A 24,669-nucleotide genomic window follows, 5' to 3' on the forward strand; every position below is an offset into this window, starting at 1 on the left:
AACTCAATTGAGCATAAATCCTTCAGCAGCCTCAAGGCCACTTGACCATTTCGCACGCGCGCACACACACACACACACACAAACACACACACACACACAAAACAACCCCGCCTTTAAATTGCACTTCACCTTGTGCACTTCAGCGGCCTCCAGAAAATTCAATTTTGGCTCACGCTCATCCCCATCAATCTCCTCGCCTCGGCCTTTACCCGTAAAACCTTTGACCCGAGGTCCGAGCCCCCCTCCACCCCAAATGCAGGCACTCAACCCCACTCGTCACCCGAGAGGAAGTGGATTTCACTCCAATTAAGCAAGCATTCCTTTCACAGTTTAGGGAGCTTTAAGGTCATAAATAAAAGCCTTTTTGGAAACGTGTGTTTTCTGCAGGCTCGGCTTCCTGGGTTGATGTATTTGTGAGCCGAGTCCTGGGCAACGCCAGGTTGATCGATCCTTGGTTCTGACCATTAACTCAGAGCTAAAAAGAGGACGAGACTACGCAAAATCATTAAAAAAATCATAAATTATACATAATTATGTCCACTTGTGTGAATGTTTATGCCCTCGAATGGGGGTCGGCAACCCGCGGCTCTCGAGCCGCATGCGACTCTTTAGAGCCGTCCTAATGGCTCCCTGGAGCATTTTTAAAAAATGATTAAAAATGGAAAAAGATAAGAAAATAATCGATTACATGGACTCGAATCGCTTTTTGGAGAACCAGTTCCCGTTATCGAGGCCACTATAGTAAAGAAAAAGAGTTGGTTCTTTATTCGAATCCCTAGGAACGAATCCCGTCCCACAAGAAATGCCCTGTGGGACATCACAGGAAATGACGTAGCTCAGTCATTAGCGGGTCAGACTTGATCCTGAAAAAGCAAACATGCTAATTTTTTGGAAGAAGAATTGTTGATTGATGACTGTGGCGTTCTTAGTGTCATAGTGTGTGTAGTTAGTATGTTCCAATATCAGCAGAAGTGCACTTTTTGGAGAGCTGTAATATTTTCAGTTTTGTGCCCAAGGGACTGATTTTATTTAACACTATATTATTATTTATACACCTATAGTGATCACAGAGACAGGTTGTTTTTGTGTTACTGTATATATTTGTTTTTCTGAAAAATCCCACTTAATATACTTTGGGTAACAACAGTCAATGTTTACATATTTTATTTTTTTAGGGGGGTAACAGTCAATATTTATTTATTTATTTATTTATTTTTTCTTATAAAATTAAAGTGAGCTTTTGTTAAACCAAATATTGTGGGTTTTTTCATATACAACAACCTATCTGGATTCGATAAGAGAATTGATAAGGAATTGGTTCGATAAGAGGATTCGATAATGGGCTCGAACTCGATCATTTCTTATCAAACATCATCCCTAGCTCTTTCTTTGTCTCATTTTGTCCACCAAAAGTTTCATGCGTGCGTGAATGCACAAAGGTGAGCTTTGTTGATGTTATTGACTTGTTGGAGTCGAATTTTATTAAACAAAACCAATTTATTTTAAGTCACGTTAAAAGTTATCAGGGCTGTTTGTTTGTCTAATGTAGAAGATCATATAGCGTATTTTTCGGACTATAAGTCGCAGTTTTTTTCATAGTTTGGCAAAAAGCCATTATCGGACATCCCTAGTTACAAGTGGCCCTCTAATGGCAGCCATGACGGTGTGGCCCTCAATGAAAACAAGTTTGACACCCCTGGTCTAGTGGGACAGTCCAAAGTTATGTTGGAGAAAATGCAGTCTTTTATAAATTATTTAAGGATTCTCTGCGGCCCGGTAGCAAATGCGTCACAGACCGGTACCGGTCCCCGGACCGGTGGTTGGGGACCGCTGCTTTAAACGACCACTCGCTGCAGCCACGAGAAATTGAAGAAATCCATCACATGCATATACTCTCTACAGTCGACCCCTCACCTGTTTTGAAGATTTCGTAGCGTAGGGAGAAGCCAGCTCCTTGGTGGGCGTAGTCCGACACAAATCGTATCTGCAGGGAGGGACCTGATGAGATAATCGGCGCTGGGGCGATGTTGCTGCAGTGACGACCCAAGACGTCTGCATTTTCCGAAGTCCCATCACGGATCTCGATGAAGTCGTACCTGATTTGAAAAGGAGGGGGTAAAAAAAAAAGGAAAAACATAAGCGGTTTAAAGTATTCCTGACATCAGGGACACAGCAGGAAGGCATTAAGGATGTGAAGGAGATGAGCGAGCTTGGCGGGTCAGCTCGGGGTTACGCAATGAAGAGTGCTAATAAAAACCAGACAGGTGTGGACTCATTTACCGTGCGGAGTTCAGCCCTCGGACACAGTTTGCAATGCAGGGACAAAGTATTTGGGAACACGACATCCATGCCAAGTTACAAGTAAACACTGTATTTTAGCCACAGACTAGACTCCTGGTCAACAAGTCAGCTGCTTCTGAGCCGCAGCCTTTATTACATCTACATGTTAGACCATATCACAAAAAACAAAAAATGTACCACGCTGAACACACAAGGTATCAAAAACTTAATAATGGATGGGATTAGGGTTTTGCCATACAGACAATAAAAAATATATAAATGATGAAAGAAATGGATTTTAATGATATCGCCATATCGTGATAATTAGAGATGTCCGATAATTTCGGCCTGCCGATATTATCGGCCGATAAATGCGTTAAAATGTAATATTGGAAATTATCGGTATCGTTTTTTTATTATCGGTATCGTGAACTTTCATTTTGATACATCCCTAGTGGGATATTGGGAATTAGGGCTGCGAATCTTTGGGTGTCCCACGATTCGATTCAATATCGTTTCTTGGGATCACGATTCGATTATAAATCGATTTTTTCGATTCAACGCGATTCTCGATTAAAAAAACTATATTTTCCCGATTCAAAACGATTCTCTATTCATTCAATACATAGGATTTCAGCAGGATCTACCCCAGTCTGCTGTCATGCAAGCAGAGTAGTAGATTTTCGTAAAAAGCTTTTATAACTGTAAAGGACAATGTTTTATCAACTGATTGCAATAATGTAAATTTTTTTAACTATTAAATGAACCAACAATGTGACTTATTTTATCTTTGTGAAAATATTGGACACAGTGTGTTGTCAAGCTTATGAGATGCGATGCAAGTGTAAGCCACTGTGACACTATTGTTCATTTTGATTTTTTTTTAATGTCTAATGATAATGTCAAAGAGGGATTTAAAATCTCTGCTATGTTGAAATTGTAACTAATATTGATACTGTTGTTGATAATATTAATTTTTGTTTCCCTACTTTTGGATTGTTCTGTGTTGTGTTTGTGTCTCCTCTCAATTGCTCTGTTTATTGCAGTTCTGAGTGTTGCTGGGTCAGGTTTCGTTTTGGAATTGGATTGCATTGTTATGGTATTGCTGTGTATTGTTTTGTTGGATTGATTAATGAAAAAATAAAATAAAATAAAAATAAAAATAAAAAAATAAAATAGATTTTTGAAAAATGAGAATCGATACTGAATCGTACAACTTGAGAATGGCGATTCGAATTCGAATACATTTTTTCCCACACCCCTATTAGGAATATTCAGGTTTCGGGTAAATAACCCTAACTTGAGTGTTTATGTAATAGTGTATTTTGTGGCCATACTCTGCTTTAGTTCAGAGCAAACTGACTTTTGGATGTTTTTGTTGCTTTGCCATTTTTGTTATTAGCACATTTTCCTTTCTTCGGGCTTCTCTTTGTTAAAAAATTGCCGCAAAATAGCAGGTTTTATCGCCACCTGTTGCTTTGGCATGCGTTTGACAGCCGACAAAGGTGTTTTTTCCGGAGACATTTCTTTACCTTTTACGCCCGTGAGGGGAAAACCATGTTTAAAGATAGTACTTTATGTATGGACATTTATTTCCCCAATATGCATATGTAAACACCCTTAATTCCGTAATTTGCATAGGTAAACGCCCTTAAAGGGGAACATTATCACCAGACCTATGTAAGCGTCAATATATACCTTGATGTTGCAGAAAAAAGACCATATATTTTTTTAACCGATTTCCGAACTCTAAATGGGTGAATTTTGGCGAATTAAACGCCTTTCTAATATTCGCTCTCGGAGCGATGACGTCACAACGTGGCGTCACATCGGGAAGCAATCCGCCATTTTCTCAAACACCGAGTCAAATCAGCTCTGTTATTTTCCGTTTTTTTCGACTGTTTTCCGTACCTTGGAGACATCATGCCTCGTCGGTGTGTTGTCAGAGGGAGTAACAACACGAACAGGGACGGATTCAAGTTGCACCAGTGGCCCAAAGATGCGAAAGTGGCAAGAAATTGGACGTTTGTTCCGCACACTTTACCGATGAAAGCTATGCTACGACAGAGATGGCAAGAATGTGTGGATATCCTGCGACACTCAAAGCAGATGCATTTCCAACGATAAAGTCAAAGAAATCTGCCGCCAGACCCCCATTGAATCTGCCGGAGTGTGTGAGCAATTCAGGGACAAAGGACCTCGGTAGCACGGCAAGCAATGGCGGCAGTTTGTTCCCGCAGACGAGCGAGCTAAACCCCCTGGATGTCTTGGCTCACACCGTCCCTTATGCCACCGAAGATGATCAAGAGAAGAATATCGACCCTAGCTTCCCTGGCCTGCTGACATCAACTCCAAAACTGGACAGATCAGCTTTCAGGAAAAGAGCGCGGATGAGGGTACGGTATGTCTACAGAATATATTAATTGATGAAAATTTGGCTGTCTGCACTCTCAAAGTGCATGTTGTTGCCAAATGTATTTCATATGCTGTAAACCTAGTTCATAGTTAGTTTCCTTTAATGCCAAACAAACACATACCAATCGTTGGTTAGAAGGCGATCGCCGAATTCGTCCTCGCTTTCTCCCGTGTCGCTGGCTGTCGTGTCGTTTTCGTCGGTTTCGCTTGCATACGGTTCAAACCGATATGGCTCAATAGCTTCAGTTTCTTCTTCAATTTCGTTTTCGCTACCTGCCTCCACACTACAACCATCCGTTTCAATACATGCGTAATCTGTTGAATCGCTTAAGCCGCTGAAATCCGAGTCTGAATCCGAGCTAATGTCGCTATAGCTTGCTGTTCTTTCCGCCATGTTTGTTTGCATTGGCATCACTATGTGACGTCACAGGAAAATGGACGGGTGTATATAACGATGGTTAAAATCAGGCACTTTGAAGCTTTTTTTAGGGATATTGCGTGATGGGTAAAATTTTGAAAAAAACTTCGAAAAATATAATAAGCCACTGGGAACTGATTTTTAATGGTTTTAACAATTCTGAAATTGTGATAATGTTCCCCTTTAAATCCCCATATAAGGGCACAATGCCGGCGGAAAAGCCAAACATCAAACACACGGAGAAAACACAAACTGATTACAGAAGAGAAATTCGTATTATCCCGCGGGGGAAATACATAATGTCAAAACGTACGTTTAAGAAAGGGGGGACTGCTGACGTAGCCTGAAGCGTTCAAATAAATATTCGTCACTTCGGGCAAATAGGTCTACATGGTCGGGAAATATGCGCTCCCTCCCCAGGGCACGATCTGCGGCATCTTGCAGTAGCAGCAAAAGCATTGCCATTGTGTGCAAGCGGTATTTTGAAATGTCTATATATTGCTCATTTTGCTATATGTATGTCTGTCTTATCTATGTGGAGTGAAGTGAAGTGAATTATATTTATATAGCGCTTTTTCTCTAGTGACTCAAAGCGCTTTACATAGTGAAACCCAATATCTAAGTTACATTTAAACCAGTGTGGGTGGCACTGGGAGCAGGTGGGTAAAGTGTCTTGCCCAAGGACACAACGGCAGGGACGGCGTGGCGAAGTTGGTAGAGTGGCCGTGCCAGCAATCGGAGGGTTGCTGGTTACTCGGGTTCAATCCCCACCTTCTACCATCCTAGTACGCTAAACACATGCCGTGATTGAGGCTGTGCAACTGTGAGTAATAACTTTGTCATCCCGCTTTCACACATAACCACGTCTCTAACTGGGCTCATGTGATCACAGCGCCAAAAACAACCAAGCCGCTGTTCTTCCACTTCTCGCTAGTTTGTGTTGAGGTCCTTTCTAGATATTTAGGTGTGTTTTTCTCTACTTTTGTGGGAACTCCAAAGCGAGACTTCATTAGCAGGCACGCAAGGCTGTGCAATGCGGGATTGCTGTCACAGAGCTCCGTGTGAACACAGACAGGCAACAGTGTCAATTAGGGCGGCACAACAAAAACATCGGGAAAAAATAGTGTTCCCAATTCACACTATCTAATTTGCTATTACTTTTTAAAAACTTTTATTTCTTTTTGCCTCTCTAGTCTGTTTAGAAATTTAACAATATCGGCAATACATTTTATTCATTGATCATCACCAAAAAGTATGGTAATACTTTAGTATGGGGAACATATTCACCATTAATTAGTTGCTTATTAACATGCAAATTAGTAACATATTGACTCTTAATTAGTCATTATTAAGTACTTATTAATGCCTTATTCTGCATGGACTTATTAAGAGCCTTCCCTCAATAACCTCAGAATTATTGCTTATTAGTAACCCTAACCCTAACCCTTATATGTTACCCTAGTGTCCAAATAACTCTAAATTAAGTCTTTGTTACTTAGAATATGTTCCCCATGCTAAAGTGTTACCAAAAGTTTTTGCTTATTACAGTGTATGAAAAGGGGTAGGATTAATTAAGCTCAGCTTCTTCCTACTCCTTTTCGGACGTGCTGTAATGAAACAACTGGAAATATGTGATGCGTTACATTGTATCGTATGCATGTTCAAAATAAACTCAAACTGAACTGAACTGAACCAAATTCCGGATTCTCAGCTGTGGTCTGTATGGGCGGCACTCAGTTGTAATACACTTTTCCACCACGTGTGGCAGTAGTGACAATATCAATCAAACAGAAGAAGTCTGGAACTAAAGTCATAGAGAAGTGCGGTAGAAAATGGAAGGATTATGAGTACCGTATTTTTCGGACTATAAGTCGCTCCGGAGTATAAGTCGCACCGGCCGAAAATGCATAATAAAGAAGGAAAAAAACATATAAGTCGCACTGGAGTATAAGTCGCATTTTTTGGGGAAATGTATTTGATAAAACCCAACACCAAGAATAGACATTTGAAAGGCAATTTAAAATAAATAAAGAATAGTGAACAACAGGCTGAATAAGTGTACGTTATATGACGCATCAATAACCAACTGAGAACGTGCCTGGTATGTTAACGTAACATATTATGGTAAGAGTCATTCAAATAACTATAACATATAGAACATGCTATACGTTTACCAAACAATCTGTCACTCCTAATCGCTAAATCCCATGAAATCTTATACGTCTAGTCTCTTACGTGAATGAGCTAAATAATATTATTTGATATTTTACGGTAATGTGTTAATAATTTCACACATAAGTCGCTCCTGAGTGAGTATAAGCCGCACCCCCGGCCAAACTATGAAAAAAACTGCGACTTATAGTCCGAAAAATTTCAAACATCAGTATTCAAGGACAACTTTAAAACAAATGTGTATATCAGTGGTGGGGGTTAAACTATGAAATTGTCTTTACAATGAGATAAAAGACGGTAAAAATATATTCCAATTGAAAAATGAGGTGGCGACTTGTCCAGGGTGTACCCCGCCTTCCGCCCGATTGTAGCTGAGATAGGCTCCAGCACCCCCCGCGACCCCGACGGGAATAAGCGGTAGAAAATGGATGGATGGATGAAAAAAAAATATAAAGACAGAACAATAAGATCAAGTGTCTACATTTTGCTTTATATTGATTATTTTACTTGTTTTTTTGTCTGGTTTTGTATTTGTTTTATATCATCCCGTGAGGTGTATATTACTTTATTTGTTCGGTTTGTACTTCATGAAGTTTTGCACCTGTTGTGTTTTTTTGTTTGTTTTCAGTATATTTGGATATATTTGTTTGGTTTGTATGACATCCATTGAATAAGACTATGTATTATGTTGAAGGGGGCAGAAAAATATAAGATTTTTCTTCATCCTGCTCCTTCTCAGGCATTGATGTGTAAATGTGTGTTTAGTTTCTGAGGTTTAATTGTCTATCGATCAAAGATGCACATCAATGAAGGAGATAAATAAAAAAATGAAAATAAATTTTCAAATACAAATATGTTGGCCATAATTTAGCTACTGTATATGACCCTGACCCTGGTGTCTGCTAATGGGGGGAAAAAAAACATCCAAGGGATCGGAGATCTAAATTCAAAGCAAGAAAATGCGGATTCAAATGGCAGAATCTCCCCCGGTGTCAACGCTGTACTTAACCTGAAATGTCAGCGATGTGTCACGGGTGACATCCGCGCTCAGGGCAGGGGTGAGTGTTCAGCACTACACCAATATGAAAAGGTCACAACGTGAGATTTGAGAGGACTCAAAAAAACAATCTAGGAGCACTGACACTGAACGGCCGCAATCATGTGCTGGTGCATAGTGGAGAAAACACGCCGAGACAAAGATGGGAGCGTGCACGTTCTCAGCACCATTTTGCTAACACTGAGGATAAAAGCTGAGAGACTAATTAGGTTTTAATTGATTTTGGAGTGGGTCTCTATGTAATTTCCCCCCCCTTCCTTCATCTCATGCTCTCCTGTCGTGGATTAGCGTCAGTGAGTGAGTGTTCCTTAGATGTGATTATTGACCAGTGTGTGCTCAGTCTCTGATGAATACATGCATGAGCGTCTGACGCGTCTGCAGCACGCACTTGTCTTCAACACATTCCGGGACTCATGCATTAAAACTAGAGATGTCCGATAATGGCTTTTTTGCTGATATCCGATATTCCGATATCAACCGATACCAATATATACAGTCGTGGAATTAACACATTATTATGCCTAATTTTGTTGTGATGCCCCGCTGGATGCATTAAACAATGTAACAAGGTTTTCCAAAATAAATCAACTCAAGTTATGGAAAAAAAGCCAACATGGCACTGCCATATTTATCATTGAAGTCACAAAGTGCATTTTTTTTTTTTTTAACATGCCTCAAAACAGCAGCTTGAAATTTGGGACATGCTCTCCCTGAGAGAGCATGAGGAAGTTGAGGTGGGCGAGGTTGGGGGGCGGGGTTTGGGGTAGGGGGTAGGGGGGGGGTGTATATTGTAGCGTCCCGGAAGAGTTAGTGCTGCAAGGGGTTCTGGGTATTTGTTCTGTTGTGTTTATGTTGTGTTACGGTGCGGATGTGTTTGTCATTCTTGTTTGGTGTGGGTTCACAGTGTGGCGCATATTTGTAACAGTGTTAAAGTTGTTTATACGGCCACCCTCAGTGTGACCTGTATGGCTGTTGACCAATTATGCATTGCATTCACTTGTGTGTGTGTGAAAAGCCGCAGATATTATGTGACTGGGCCGGCCCGCAAAGGCAGTGCCTTTAAGGTTTATTGGCGCTCGGTACTTCTCCCTACGTCCATGTACACAGCGGCGTTTTAAAAAGTCATACATTTTACTTTTTGAAACCGTTACCGATAATTTTGAAACCGATACCGATAATTTCCGATATTACATTTTAAAGTATTTATCGGCCATATTATCGGACATCAATAATTAAAACTCAAGTTTTGTTGGCCGGTAGCGTAATGTCAAAATAAAATCAGACGAGAAACAACAGTAAAAATGTAAGAAAAAAGAGCAAAACAAATAATGTAGTGAGAAAAAGCTGACATTCTGATACTAATAACTAGGGGAGTAGCATTCCGATATTGATATCAGTCCGATACAGCACAAAATAAACAAGTATCGGATTTTATCGTGTTTCATCTAAAACAAGGGTGTCAAACTCATTTTAGATCGGGGGCCACATGGAGGAAAATCTACCCCCAAGTGGGCTGGACTGGTAAAATCACGGCACGATAACTTAAAAATAAAGACATCTTCAGATTGTTTTCTTTCTTTAAAAATAGAACAAGCACATTCTGAAATTGTACAAATCATAATGTTGTTGTTTTTTTGTTTTTTTACAATTACCTGTTGCGGTTAACAATACATATACTTTATTTGTGGTTATTTATATTTTCTGAATACATTATGTGATAATATTCATCAGTCAACTCATTGGTGTTCATTTTCAATCTATCAAGATAAAAAAATTATATCAAAATCAAATTACAGGATGTTATTTGTGTAGTTTGATAATTTTCCTCGACTGATGTATTAACATCATGTGGTTTATTTTGTACATATGCAGCATCATCTACAAAGATACAAATAATTGCTATTGCAACATCCAGTGGACACATTTAGAACAGCTGTTTTTTTTCATTAAAAAATTTCAGGGTAATTTTTATACTTAGCAAACTCATCCCGCGGGCCGGGTAAAACCTGTTCGCGGGCCGTAGGTTTGACACCCCTGATCTAAAATGTCAGATACAAGCAGTCCTTCAGTGTGTTTATGCAAAGTTGGACAGCCAGTTAACATCTAAATGTCCTCCACTAAGCACACAATGTTGGTCTTTTCTTCTATTTTAGTGAAGTCATTTACTAAAAAGGTAAACATGCTAGACCGTAGGCTACTAGGAGCTAGCAACTACACAATGGCTAAGCACACAATAGCGCACAAAGCTAGACATACGGAATGAGTGTCCTTAACCGAACAATATGGCAGTCTAAAATACGACATTTGTCAATATAAACAAGTATATAAATAATCGTAGTTGCATAGTATTTACAGATACAAAGTCTCCAAGGCAGAAGCCTATTAGAAAGTATCCAGTAACAAACGTGTCCGTGTCACTCAGCTTACTGCGTTATGAACTTAATGAATTATCTTTGGCCACTAGGTGTCGCAAAAAAAAAAAAAAAAAAAAAAAAATACCACTCCACTTCAACTTAAAGACAGCATGATGGTGCGTTCCATTAACCTCGGAAGCTGGGGATGATATCCTAGCTGAGCTATCTACATGCGCGTTCCCGAGTCGAAAATCAAGAGGGCCATACCCACAAAAGCTATTTTTGCGTTTGCCTTGTCTGAATATAAACAACTTCTGGACAAATGTGCACTCCTTCTATAACCTTTAAACAAGGTGTATGAGGACGGAACACAAAGTTAGTGATGTAGTACGTAGGGGTGTAACGGTACACAAAAATTTCGGTTCGGTACATACCTCGGTTTAGAGGTCACGGTTCGGTTCATTTTCGGTACAGTAAAAAAAAAAAAATATATAAATGTTTTGGTTATTTATTTACCAAATTTGTAAACAATGGCTTTATCCTTTTAACATTGGGAACACTATAATAATTCTGCCACGTTAATCAACATTAAACTGCCTCAAGTTGTTGCTCAGATTAAATAAAATGACAAAAGTTTTCTTCTACATATAAAAAGTGCAACATTAAACAGTTTCAAGTCAACTCATCATGCTTAATTTATTACAGCATTTGGGAAGCCTGCAGTTCTACATGTAAAGCGACTTTGGGTACTTAGAAAAGCGCTATATAAATCCCAGTTATTATTATTATTATTATTAGTTGATTTTTATTATGTAAATGTTAAATTTTTATCAACATGTGATAGCAGGGACCCTGCCATTCAAAACTAGGCTGCTCCATTACTAATGATTAATGTAACTATAGCTGAAAAAATAGTACAATAGCAATAGGAGAGACTATTCATCCCTGAACACCATGGAGTTCATGTAGGCTTAATGATGCAGTTACATTATTATATCAACTATCAGAGACAGAAACTCTTCATTTAACATAATGTCCTTTTTTGCTGCTTCAACACAGCTCTATCAACACAGAAAAAGTTAAAGTGAAATAACAGACAGACGGGGCTTTGCTGTCCGTAACACACACACACACACACACACACACACACACACACACACACACACACACACACACACACACACACACAAACACACACACACACACACACACACACACACACACACACACACACACACACACGCACACACACGCAACACGAGATATGCCAATTGAAATTCTTAAACATCTCAAAGAAGATAAATCATCAAGCTAAGTTGCAAAAGATTCTGATTGTTCACAGTCAGCTGTGTCTAAAATCTGGACCAAGTACAAACAACATGGGAAGGTTGTAAAAGGGAGCATACTGGTAGACCGAGGAAAACATCAAAGCGTCGAGACAGAAACCCTAAAGCAATATATCTTCTCTGCTTGAAGAAAACATGCACATTTCTACTCTCGTTGATGATATGGGGCTACATGTCCGGCAATGTCACTGGGAAGATGGCTGTCATTACATCTTCTTGTGTGAATGCTCTAATGCATTCACACAATAAGAATAATAACAAATAGATGAATTTTGGTGTAGAAAACCATATGTGTGAATGCTTTGGAGCATTCACACAATAAGTTGAAGTTGAATAATAAATAGATGAATTTTGGTGTAGAAAACCATATGTGTGAATGCTTTTGGAGCATTCACACAATAAGTTTAAATAGATGAATGTTGTGTGAATGCTGCAAAGCATTCACACAATAAGAGTAAGAACAAATAGATGCAATTTGGTGGAGAAAACCATATGTGTGAAAGCTTTGGAGCATTCACACAATAAGTTGAAGTTGAATAACAAATAGATGAATTTTGGTGTAGAAAACCATATGTGTGAATGCTTTTGGAGCATTCACACAATAACAAGTTTAAATAGATGAATGTTGTGTGAATGCTCTAATGCATTCACACAATAAGAATAATAACAAAGATGAATTTTGGTGTAGAAAACCATATGTGTGAATGCTTTGGAGCATTCACACAATAAGTTGAAGTTGAATAACAAATAGATGCATTTTGGTGTAGAAAACCATATGTGTGAATGCATTTGTAGCATTCACATAATAATACGTTTAAATAGATGAATTTTGGTGTAGAAAACCATATGTGTGAATGCTTTTGGAGCATTCACACAATAACAAGTTTAAATAGATGAATGTTGTGTGAATGCTCCAACGCATTCCCACAATAAGAATAATAACAAATAGATGACTTTTGGTGTAGAAAACCATATGTGTGAAAGCTTTGGAGCATTCACACAATAAGTTGAAGTTGAATAACAAATAGATGCATTTTGGTGTAGAAAACCATATGTGTGAATGCTTTTGGAGCATTCACACAATAACAAGTTTAAATAGCTGAATTTTGTGTGAATGCTCTAATGCATTCACACAATAAGAATAATAGCAAATAGATGAATTTTGGTGTAGAAAACCATATGTGTGAATGCTTTGGAGCATTCACACAATACGTTGAAGTTGAATAACAAATAGATGCATTTTGGTGTAGAAAACCATATGTGTGAATGCTTTTGGAGCATTCACACAATAACAAGTTTAAATAGCTGAATTTTGTGTGAATGCTCTAATGCATTCACACAATAAGAATAATAGCAAATAGATGAATTTTGGTGTAGAAAACCATATGTGTGAATGCTCCAAAAGCATTCACACAATAACAAGTTTAAATAGATGAATGTTGTGTGAATGCTCTAATGCATTCACACAATAAGAATAATAACAAATAGATGAATTTTGGTGTAGAAAACCATATGTTTGAATGCTTTGGAGCATTCACACAATAAGAATAAGAATAAATAGATGAACTTTGGTGTAGAAAACCATATGTTTGAATGCTTTTGGAGCATTCACACAATAATGTCACCTGTAACACAAAGCTGGCACAAAGTGAAGGCTTTGGCCTTGAGGTTTGCGGCCCTTGGCGGTAAAAAGTTTGGACAGTGTACGGACACGCGAAGGGGTCCGCAGCACCGCCTCTTCCGAGTCCGTTCGATGTTCAGGAAGCCGTCATCGGGCACAATCTCCCTCCTTCCTCGGACTGGAGGGAAACCATAAAGCCCAGTGAGGGGCAGTGGAGGTGCACTAGTCCCGACATGTCTGCTCTTCCTCTCATATATCACTCCACCATGCCGCCATAACAACTAATTGCCTTTCACACCTTCGGTTGTTTGTTGAGGCCAGGGGAATTTTTCCGCAGGATGTGTGTGTGTGTGTGTGTGTGTGTGTTCCAGTGCTTAAGCTGTGGCTTTAAACTATAGCTACTTGTCATCTTCTTCAAAGCAATGGCTAGAAAACTAGCCGTCCAGATTGTTTTAATCACATTCCTTCTCAGACATACATTTCTGTGGTTGCTGTTGTTTATCCAGCCTGCTAGAAGAGCTGCAGCTGCTTGTGAAGATCAGCAAACACAACTTGGGAGACTCTTTTTTTTTTTTTTTTTTTTTGGATGCTGCCTTCGCTCCATTGTGTGCTGGGAAGTAAACAGCAACACAATCTGCAAACAATTGGGGAGCTGTCATCCTCTCGCCTTCCGGTGACGTCCAGAAGCAAAAATTAAGTAAGGGGAGGGGGAGGGTGTAAGTAGAAAAACACACACATACACATACACATCTCCACCGCCCCTCTAATAAACCATAAGTGCCTCTGAAATATTAACAAGATGCTGGGAGCGAAATCCCAGCAGAACCCGAGGGCCTGCCATCTTCAATCTAGCCCAAAAACAAATAGCTCACTTCCTACTCATCTCTTCGCGCCTCAGCTCAATTTTGCCATCCATCATGGAGATTATGTACGATGCACCGGCGGTTGCAGAGTGTATTCAAGTGGATCTTATTTCATTATTTGCCTCAATTCATCGATTCCGCTTTTGAATGTTTCGGACAGAAAGTCACGAGCGACCGTGATCTTGTCCTCAACGCTTGCAGTCTCGTGTCATTTAGTGACAGAGCGCAACCTGAACAAGTCCCTCTGGTCGTGACCTTTGGTGACTCTGCCGTCTCTCCTGTGTCTGCCGACTGTCCTCCCGCTCCTCTTTGGTGTTTCTCCCTCCAATCCGTCAGCTGTCATCTATTGATTGGCCATTACAAGCCACACCCTCCCTTGGGAAAGTGTAATCGTACTCAAACACACATTTATTCCATTGTACGGAAGTATTATTGTTGTAAAACTATTTGCAAACGCATATCAGAATCAGAATCAGAAATACTTTAATAATCCCCGAGGGGAAATTAAGATTTTCAGAACAATCCCATTCAAGATCAGACAAACATTACAGGAAGACAGAACAGGATCGCTGATGGGTCTGCCAATTTACGGCGCCCATTACAAAAAAAATGAGAAACAGGTAAACGCTGGGGGGGAGAACAAAAATATTCAGTGTAAACCTGGGCCCCTAGAGAGGGGGGTCCAGACTGAGGCCAAGGGGGAAAAAACTCATAGCCATAGCACACATAAGCATGTGTATGAGAGGGAAACATCAAACATCAAAGAAAACAAAGGACATTAAATACATTAAAAGAGCAACCAGCCATTTCTATATAGACGCTCTTGGAAGTGTAGAGCGATTTGGCAAAAATACCCGTCAATTCTGTCTATTTCATGGCTGGCTCACAGTGTGGACACTTCGTGATCAGATACGACCGACAGACGATTCTGGATGTGGATAGATCGGGCCGTTATAGGCTGAAAGATGCGGGTACTTTCGACCTCCTCGCTAGCATGGGGATTATTCGCTGGCTACATCCAGCGGCCTCTGAAGCAGCGGAGTTAAGTGCCAGCGGGGACCGTCAACGGAAGACACGTAAGCGGTGTGAGCGGAAGCAGAAGCGGGGATGCCGAGCGGGGCTAACAACAAAGCGAAAGGCTAATCCTCAAAGAAGCGCTAGTCCGGGTGAGAAGTTTGTTAAAATAGAACTAGCCAGCGCCAGGCTGGATAATACCTGCACACATAGCAACTATTTTAGAACAATACACAACTCAAAAAATGTTTTTTCTGTGTCAGAAGTAGACATGCACTCTACTGAGGTGGCAAGTTATGATGCGTTCGGTTTATCACAACATCAAGCAAACAATCGGAAAATTCCCGTCATATCAATTCCTAGATATGGTCGAAATTATTTAAAGTGCACTACACATAATAAACACAACATTATTAATATTGCTACTACGGATAATTTCAACAAAAACTCCTCAAAACAGCCCACTACCTATAATATGGGCTTCTTAAACATAAGATCATTATCTTCCAAAACGTTATCAGTTAATGAGGTCATTAGAGACAATAATCTTGACGTCATTGGTCTCGCCGAGACCTGGCTCAAACCAGACGATTTCTTTGCGCTGGGTGAGGCGTCTCCTCCTGGCTATGCGGGAGCGCATATTGCCCGTCCCATTAAAAGGGGTGGGGGAGTTGCACTCATACACAATAAAAACTTTAATCTTACCCCGAACCTAAATAATAAATATAACTCGTTTGAGGTGCTTACTATGAGGTTTGTCACACCGCTGCCTCTCCACCTGGCTGTTATCTACCGCCCCCCAGGACCCAATTCGGACTTCATCAGTGAATTTTCAGAGTTCGTTGCTGATTTAGTGACGCACGCCGACAATATAATCATAATGGGGGACTTTAATATCCATATGAATACCCCATCGGACCCTCAGTGCATGGCGCTCCAGACTATAATTGATAGCTGTGGTCTTACACAAATAATAAATGAACCTACGCATCGCAACGGTAATACGATAGATCTAGTGCTGGTCAGGGGTGTCACCACCTCCAAAGTTACGATACTCCCGTATACTAAAGTAATGTCCGATCATTACCTTATAAAATTTGAAGTCCTGACTCATTGTCAACAAACTAATAATAATAACTACTATAGCAGCCGCAACATTAATGCTGCCACAACGATGACTCTTGCTGGCCTACTGCTTTCGGTAATGGCACCATTCCCAAATTATGTCGGCTCTATTGATAACCTCACTAACAACTTTAACGACGCCCTGCGCGACACCATTGATAGTATAGCACCGCTAAAGCTTAAAAGAGCCCCTAAAAGGCGCACCCCATGGTTTACAGAAGAAACTAGAGCCCATAAATTATCATGTAGAAAGCTGGAACGCAAATGGCGCGCTACTAAACTTGAGGTTTTCCATCAAGCATGGAGTGATAGTTTAATAACTTATAAACACATGCTTACCCTAGCTAAAGCTAAATATTACTCAAATCTCATCCACCTCAACAAAAATGATCCGAAATTTTTGTTTAGTACAGTAGCATCGCTAACCCAACAAGGGACTCCCAGTAGCTCCACCCACTCAGCAGATGATTTTATGAATTTCTTTAATAAGAAAATTGAACTCATTAGAAAGGAGATTAAAGACAATGCATCGCAGCTACAACTGGGTTCTATTAACACAGATACGACTGTATCTACGAAGGATACCGCCCTCCAAAATAGTTTCTCTCTCTTTGATGAAATAACATTAGAGGAATTGTTAAGATGTGTCAATGGGACAAAACAAACAACATGTTTATTTGACCCATTTCCTGGGAAACTTATTAAGGAGCTTTCTGTATTATTAGGTCCATCAGTGCTAAATATTATAAACTTATCACTTTCCTCTGGCACTGTTCCACTAGCATTCAAAAAAGCGGTTATTCATCCTTTGCTCAAAAGACCTAACCTCGATCCTGACCTCATGGTAAACTACCGGCCGGTGTCCCACCTTCCGTTCATCTCGAAAATCCTCGAAAAAATTGTCGCACAGCAGCTAAATGAACACTTAGTGTCTAACAATCTCTGTGAACCTTTTCAATCCGGTTTCAGGGCAAATCACTCTACGGAGACAGCCCTCGCAAAAATGACTAATGATCTACTGCTAACGATGGATTCTGATGCGTCATCTATGTTGCTGCTTCTTGATCTTAGCGCTGCTTCCGATACCGTCGATCATAACATTTTATTAGAGCGTATCAAAACACGTATTGGTATGTCAGACTTAGCCTTGTCGTGGTTTAACTCTTATCTTACTGACAGGATGCAGTGCGTCTCCCATAACAATGTGACCTCGGACTATGTTAAGGTAATGTGCGGAGTCCCCCAAGGTTCGGTTCTTGGCCCTGCACTCTTTAGTACTTACATGTTGCCGCTAGGCGACATCATACGCAAATACGGTGTTAGCTTTCATTTTTATGCTGATGACACCCAACTCTACATGCCCCTAAAGCTGACCAACACGCCGGATTGTAGTCAGCTGGAGGCGTGTCTTAATGAAATTAAACAATGGATGTCCGCTAACTTCTTGCAACTCAACACTAAGAAAACGGAAATGCTGATTATCGGTCCTGCAAAACACCGACATTTATTTGATAATACCACCTTAACATTTGACAACCAAACAATTACACAAAGCGACTCAGTAAAGAATCTGGGTATTATCTTCGACCCAACTCTCTCCTTTGAGTCACACATTAAGAGTGTTACTAAAACGGCCTTCTTTCATCTCCGTAATATCGCTAAAATCCGTTCCATTTTGTCCACTAGCGACGGTGAGATCATTATTCATGCGTTCGTTACGTCTCGTCTCGATTACTGTAACGTATTATTTTCGGGTCTCCCTATGTCTAGCATTAAAAGATTACAGTTGGTACAAAATGCGGCTGCTAGACTTTTGACAAGAACAAGAAAGTTTGATCATATTACGCCTATAGTGGCTCACCTGCACTGGCTTCCTGTGCACTTAAGATGCGACTTTAAGGTTTTACTACTTACGTATAAAATACTACACGGTCTAGCTCCAGCCTATCTTGCCGATTGTATTGTACCATATGTCCCGGCAAGAAATCTGCGTTCAAAGAACTCCGGCTTATTAGTGATTCCCAGAGCCCAAAAAAAGTCTGCGGGCTGTAGAGCGTTTTCTATTCGGGCTCCAGCACTATGGAATGCCCTCCCGGTAACAGTTAGAGATGCTACCTCAGTAGAAACATTTAAGTCCCGTATCAAAACTCATTTGTATACTCTAGCCTTTGAATAGCCCCCCTTTTTTTAGACCAGTTGATCTGCCGTTTCTTTTCTTTTCTCCTCTGCTCCCCCCTATCCCTTGTGGAAGGGGAGACACACAGATCCGGTGGCCATGGATGGGGTGCTGGCTGTCCGGGGTCGGGACCCGGAGTGGACCGCTCGCCTGTATATCGGTTGGGAACATCTCTGCGCTGCTGACCCGTCTCCGCTCGGGATGGTTTCCTGCTGACCCCACTGTGGACTGGACTCTTACTGTTATGCTGGATCCACTATGGACTGGACTCTCACAATATTATGTTAGACCCACTCGACATCCATTGCATTCGGTCTCCCTAGAGAGGGGGGGTTACCCACATATGCGGTCCTCTCCAAGGTTTCTCATAGTCATTCACATCGACGTCCCACTGGGGTGAGTTTTTCCTTGCCCTTATGTGGGCTGTACCGAGGATGTCGTTGTGGCTTGTGCAGCCCTTTGAGACACTTGTGATTTAGGGCTATATAAATAAACATTGATTGATTGATTGATTGATACACTGTGGTGGCCTCTGCGGTGTTCCACACCATCATCTGCTGGGGCGGGGGGAGCATGGCCAGACCTTTTGCCTTCACTTTCATTGTCCATTCGTTTTTGGTGACTTTATATTCTCTGGACTTAGACGTTGAGTCTGCGACATACATGGCGGACAATAACTGATACAGTCTGCTTTGCCAGTCCAAAGGAATTCGCCATTTTCCGTAGTCTTCCCTCGACGGCCAGGTAATACAAAGCAGACCCTACCTTTTTTTAATCACATCAACGGGAGCCCGCATTCTTGTGGACTCTCCTTCGACAAATGGACAAAGTTTTTCGGGAACTAGAATCACAGCTGACCTGGACATTGGAAAGTTCTCTTGCCGTCTGACAAAGTGTTGTATCCCAAATAGCTGCAATCGCTTTCTCTTAAAGTATTCATGTGTGATTTTCACAAGCGTCTGATGGCATGACTCGCCTTCATATTTCCAGTGGTAACCTCCGTTTGTTATGAAGCTGGCTGTGGCGCATTCTTTCTGGCTTCACTTCCTCTCTGAACTCTTGTTTGTAAACGATCAATGAATCCATACAAAGCTAAGAGCCGGAGATTCAAGAAATACACGGCGCGCTTACCCGTGTAAAAAATGATCAAGGAGGGGAACCTTAAAGGCCAACTGAAATGAAATGTTTTTATTTAAACGGGGATAGCAGATCCATTCTATGTGTCATACTTGATCATTTCGCGATATTGCCATATTTTTGCTGAAAGGATTTAGTATAGAACAACGACGATAAAGTTCGCAACTTTTGGTCGCTGATAAAAAAAAGCCTTGCCTGTACCGGAAGTAGCGTAACGTCACGAGTTGAAAGTCTCCTCACATTTCCCCATTGTTTACACCAGCAGCGAGAGCGTTTGGGACCGAGAAAGCGACGATTACCCCATTAATTTGAGCCAGGATGAAAGATTGGTGGATGAGGAACATGAGAGTGAAGTATTAGAGTGCAGTGCAGGACGCATCTTTTTTCGCTCTGACCGTAACTTAGGTACAAGGGCTCATTGGATTCCACACCCTCTCCTTTTTCTATTGTGGATCACGGATTAGTATTTTAAACCACCTCTTGAAAATGAGAGTCGAGAACGCGAAATAGACATTCACAGTGACTTTTATCTCCACGACAATACATCGGTGAAGCACTTTAGCTACGGAGCTAACGTGATAGCATCGGGCTTAACTGCAGATAGAAACAAAAGAAATAAACCCCTGACTGGAAGGATAGACAGAAAATCAACAATACTATTAAACCATGGACCTGTAACTACACGGTTAATGCTTTCCAGCCTGGCGAAGCTTAACAATGCTGTTGCTAACGACGCCATTGAATCTAACTTAGCTACGGACCTCGACAGAGCTATGATAAAAACATTAGCTCTCCACCTACGCCAGCCCTCATCTGCTCATCAACACCGAAGCTCACCTGCGTTCCAGCGATCGACGGAGCGACGAAGGACTTCACCCGATCATCGATGCGGTTGGTGGCTAGCGTCGGGTAGCGCGTCTGCTATCCAAGTCAAAATCCTCCTGGTTGTGTTGCTATAGCCAGACGCTAATACACCGATCACATCTACAGCTTTCTTCTTTGCAGTCTCCATTGTTCATTAAACAAATTGCAAAAGATTCACCAACACAGATGTCCAGAATACTGTGGAATTTTGCGATGAAAACTGAGCTTTTTGTATTGGATACAATGGCGTCCCAATACTTCCGTTTCAACCATCGACGTCACGCGCATACGTTATCATACCTAGACGTTTTCAACCGGAAGTTTCGCAGGAAATTTAAAATTGCATGTGTATTGGCATGTGTTGCAATGTTAAGATTTCATCATTGATATATAAACTATCAGACTGCGTGGTCGGTAGTAGTGGGTTTCAGTAGGCCTTTAAACGATGGTTTAGTGTGGCCGAAACGGGGCTCAGGCTAAATAATTCTTCGTTTAATGAGTTATCCGGCTTAATGTAGACGGTGTCTAAGAGGACCGGGAGAAGGAGGAGGAGTGGTGAAAGAAAAGGGACCAAGGAGGAGTCAAGAAGACAAAGCCCTCCGCTGCTCCTGGTGCAACCTGGAGCTCAGCGATGGCAGATTGCATTAGACATATGGGCCTGATATTTCATCTAGCCTTTATTACATTTAGTTCACATCAATCGGCCGGCAGCCTGGGGGTAAGAGCTTTTTGGCAGGCGGCTGGACTCCCCCTGAAATGAAATCCTGAATTAAAGTGCCACCTCAAGACGACGCGGAACGCCTCTCGATACGACTGCAGATTTGATTGCTGCAGCAGTGCGACGCTTCGGCCGCACTGAGGGGAATCTCGCCAGCTGGGGACGTTAGCCCTGAGCTGACCGAGCACTTGTCCGGATGTTGCAGGTGGCAGGTTGAGGTGTGCACGTGCGCGCATTCTTAAGTACCACCACTTCAGCCTCCGGCGCCACGCCAGCGACTCCCGTCGCCCTTAACCTCAAGGAGGGAGCGTGAAAACGTGCACGGATCGACTCCTCTGCTCACTTGCACTGCCGAGTCGTAAAGAGAGAAAAGCCACAGTGCTAACGGGGGCGTACACGCACCTGAGGGCTGAGAGCATAACGGCTCCCGAAGAAGAGCAGCACGTTTTACATAAAAATAGATGCGGGCGCGATCTCTAATGAGCTGGAAGAAGCTACTCTTACTAAAACTCCGGAGTTACTCATACCCTTCGCCACCCACGCTCACATGCAAACCCATCCAGAGAGACGGGAGGCTGAGTGGGAGTGTGTGTTAGAGGGCAGACCGAGTCCTCCAGCCCCTCCAGGCGAGCGCCGTGCAAAGACATACTCATAAAATTCTCAGCGGAAAGTGAAAAAGCGAGAGCATTTCGTGTTCCTCCCCTCTCGCTCTCTGCCTCGGCGCCTTGGGCGGCGAGAAGCATCCTGACACGGAGTTCATCAACAATAAAGTTATTAACTTTACACGCCAGCGCGCCGCAGTCTCGCCACGGTGGGAGGAAAGTCTATCATTAGAGAACATATGGCCTCCAGGGTTGTGCTGTATAGACCAGTGGTTCTCAAATCTTTTTCACCAACTTCCGAACACACTTGGCTCTCCAAGTACCGCCATGATGACCAACATTAAAATACATGGCTAAATGTTCATTAAAAACAAGGCAGAGAATCCTCCACATTGAAAAACTGAGATATTAGATATCTGGTAACTTACATACATTTCGTGATGTGTGGAGACCTATCTTGGAATACCTGAAACCCCCTTAAGAAGTATCTGTCTTGGCATTGATTTGATTGATTGATTGATTGATTGAAACTTTCATTAGTAGATTGCCCAGTACAGTACATATTCCGTACAATTGACCACTAAATGGTAACACCCGAATAAGTTTTTTCAACTTGTTTAAGTCGGGGTCCACGTAAATCAATTCATGGTAATTATTAATAATTGATGTGATTGATGAAAGTGGACATTCAACTGATATGTTAATAAGCCTCTTTGTATGTATTTTCTTTTTATACGTTATAATCTGTGTAAAAAAACTTCTTCATTCATTATTGTCATTTTGATATTTTATTTATTTATTCATTTCTTTTATTATATGTGTATATATTTGTATTAAGAAAACTGACAATAAAAATACTTTGAAAAAAAACAAAAAACAAAAAAAACAAGGCATAGGTTTACTGTATTTTTCGGACTATAAAGTCGCAGTTTTTTTCATAGTTTGGCCAGGGGTGCGACTTATACTCAGGAGCGACTTATGTGTGAAATTATTAACACATTACCGTAAAATATCAAATAATATGATTTAGCTCATTCACGTAAGAGACTAGACGAATAAGATTTCATGGGCTTTAGCGATTAGGAGTGACAGATTGTTTGGTAAACGTATAGCATGTTCTATATGTTATAGTTATTTGAATGACTCTTACCATAATATGTTACGTTAACATACCAGGCACGTTCTCAGTTGGTTATTTATGCCTCATATAACGTACACTTATTCAGCCTGTTGTTCACTATTCTTTATTTATTTTAAATTGCCTTTCAAATGTCTATTCTTGGTGTTGGGTTTTATCAAATAAATTTCCCCAAAAAATGCGACTTATAGGGGGACGGCGTGGCGAAGTTGGGAGAGTGGCCGTGCCAGCAATCTGAGGGTTACTGGTTCAATCCCCACCTTCTACCATCCTAGTCACGTCCGTTGTGTCCTTGAGCAAGACACTTCACCCTTGCTCCTGATGGGACTGGTTAGCGCCGTGCATGGCAGCTCCCACCATCAGTGTGTGAATGTGTGAATGTGTGTGTGTGAATGGGTGAATGTGGAAAATAGTGTCAAAGCGCTTTGAGTTCCTTAAAAAAAAAGGTAGAAAAGCGCTATACAAGTACGACCCATTTACCATTTACCATATATGTTTTTTTCCTTCTTTATTATGCATTTTGGGCTGGTGCGACTTATACTCCGAAAAATACGGTATATGGAATATTTTTGGCCAATGTTTGAACAGTAACACTGTGTAGTGAAGTGAATTATATTTAAAGTTAAAGCTAAAGTACCAATGATTGTCACACACACACTAGTTGTGGTGAAATTTGTCCTCTGCATTTGACCCATTTCCTTGATCACCCCCTGGGAGGTGAGGGGAGCAGTGGGCAGCAGCGGTGCCGCGCCCGGGAATTAGTTTTGGTGATTTAACCCCCAATTCCAACCCTTGATGCTGAGTGCCAAGCAGGGAGGTAATGGGTCCCATTTTTACAGTCTTTGGTATGACCCGGCCGGGGTTTGAACTCACAACCTACCGATCTCAGGGCGGACACTCCAACCACTAGGCCAGTGAGTAGGTTTATATATTTATATAGCGCTTTTCTCTAGTGACTCAAAGCGCTTTTACATAGTGAAACCCAATATCTAAATCACATTTAAACCAGTGTGGGTGGCACTTTGAGCAGGTGGGTAAAGTGTCTTGCCAAAGGATGGCGGAAGCAGGGATCGAACCTGGAACCCTCAAGTTGCTGGCACGGCCACTCTACCAACCGAGCTATACCGTGTATGAATAGTCAATCAAATGATTATTTGGCGTAAGACGAGATGGCGCCTGCGTACCACGAGTTTGAGAATAACTGATATAGACGATATATACGATTTATTACCGTAGAGTCCGAACTATAAGGCGCTACTTTTTTCGCACACTCAGAATTAGGTTCTGACGTTGAGCCACTCAAACCTAACGTTGAAACAACATGCTTTTTGACGACGTTTAATCAATGTTGAGTTCTGACATTGATTGA

At 41.3% G+C, this 24,669-nt stretch overlaps 1 protein-coding gene across 3 annotated transcripts in view; it reads right to left on the reverse strand.

Moving 5' to 3' along the window:
• The window catches only part of nrp2a (neuropilin 2a), a 179,346-nt gene that overhangs the window by 116,126 nt on the left and 38,551 nt on the right, over positions 1–24,669 (reverse strand). For all 3 annotated transcript variants that reach the window (XM_061985096.2, XM_072915871.1, XM_072915872.1), the window contains exon 3: positions 1,915–2,096. In XM_061985096.2, the coding sequence (XP_061841080.1) occupies positions 1,915–2,096 (182 nt within the window). The remainder of the gene's footprint in view (positions 1–1,914; positions 2,097–24,669) is intronic.

Source organism: Nerophis lumbriciformis, linkage group LG23 (assembly GCF_033978685.3).
Source record: "Nerophis lumbriciformis linkage group LG23, RoL_Nlum_v2.1, whole genome shotgun sequence".
In the NCBI taxonomy this organism is placed as follows: Eukaryota; Metazoa; Chordata; class Actinopteri; order Syngnathiformes; family Syngnathidae; genus Nerophis; species Nerophis lumbriciformis.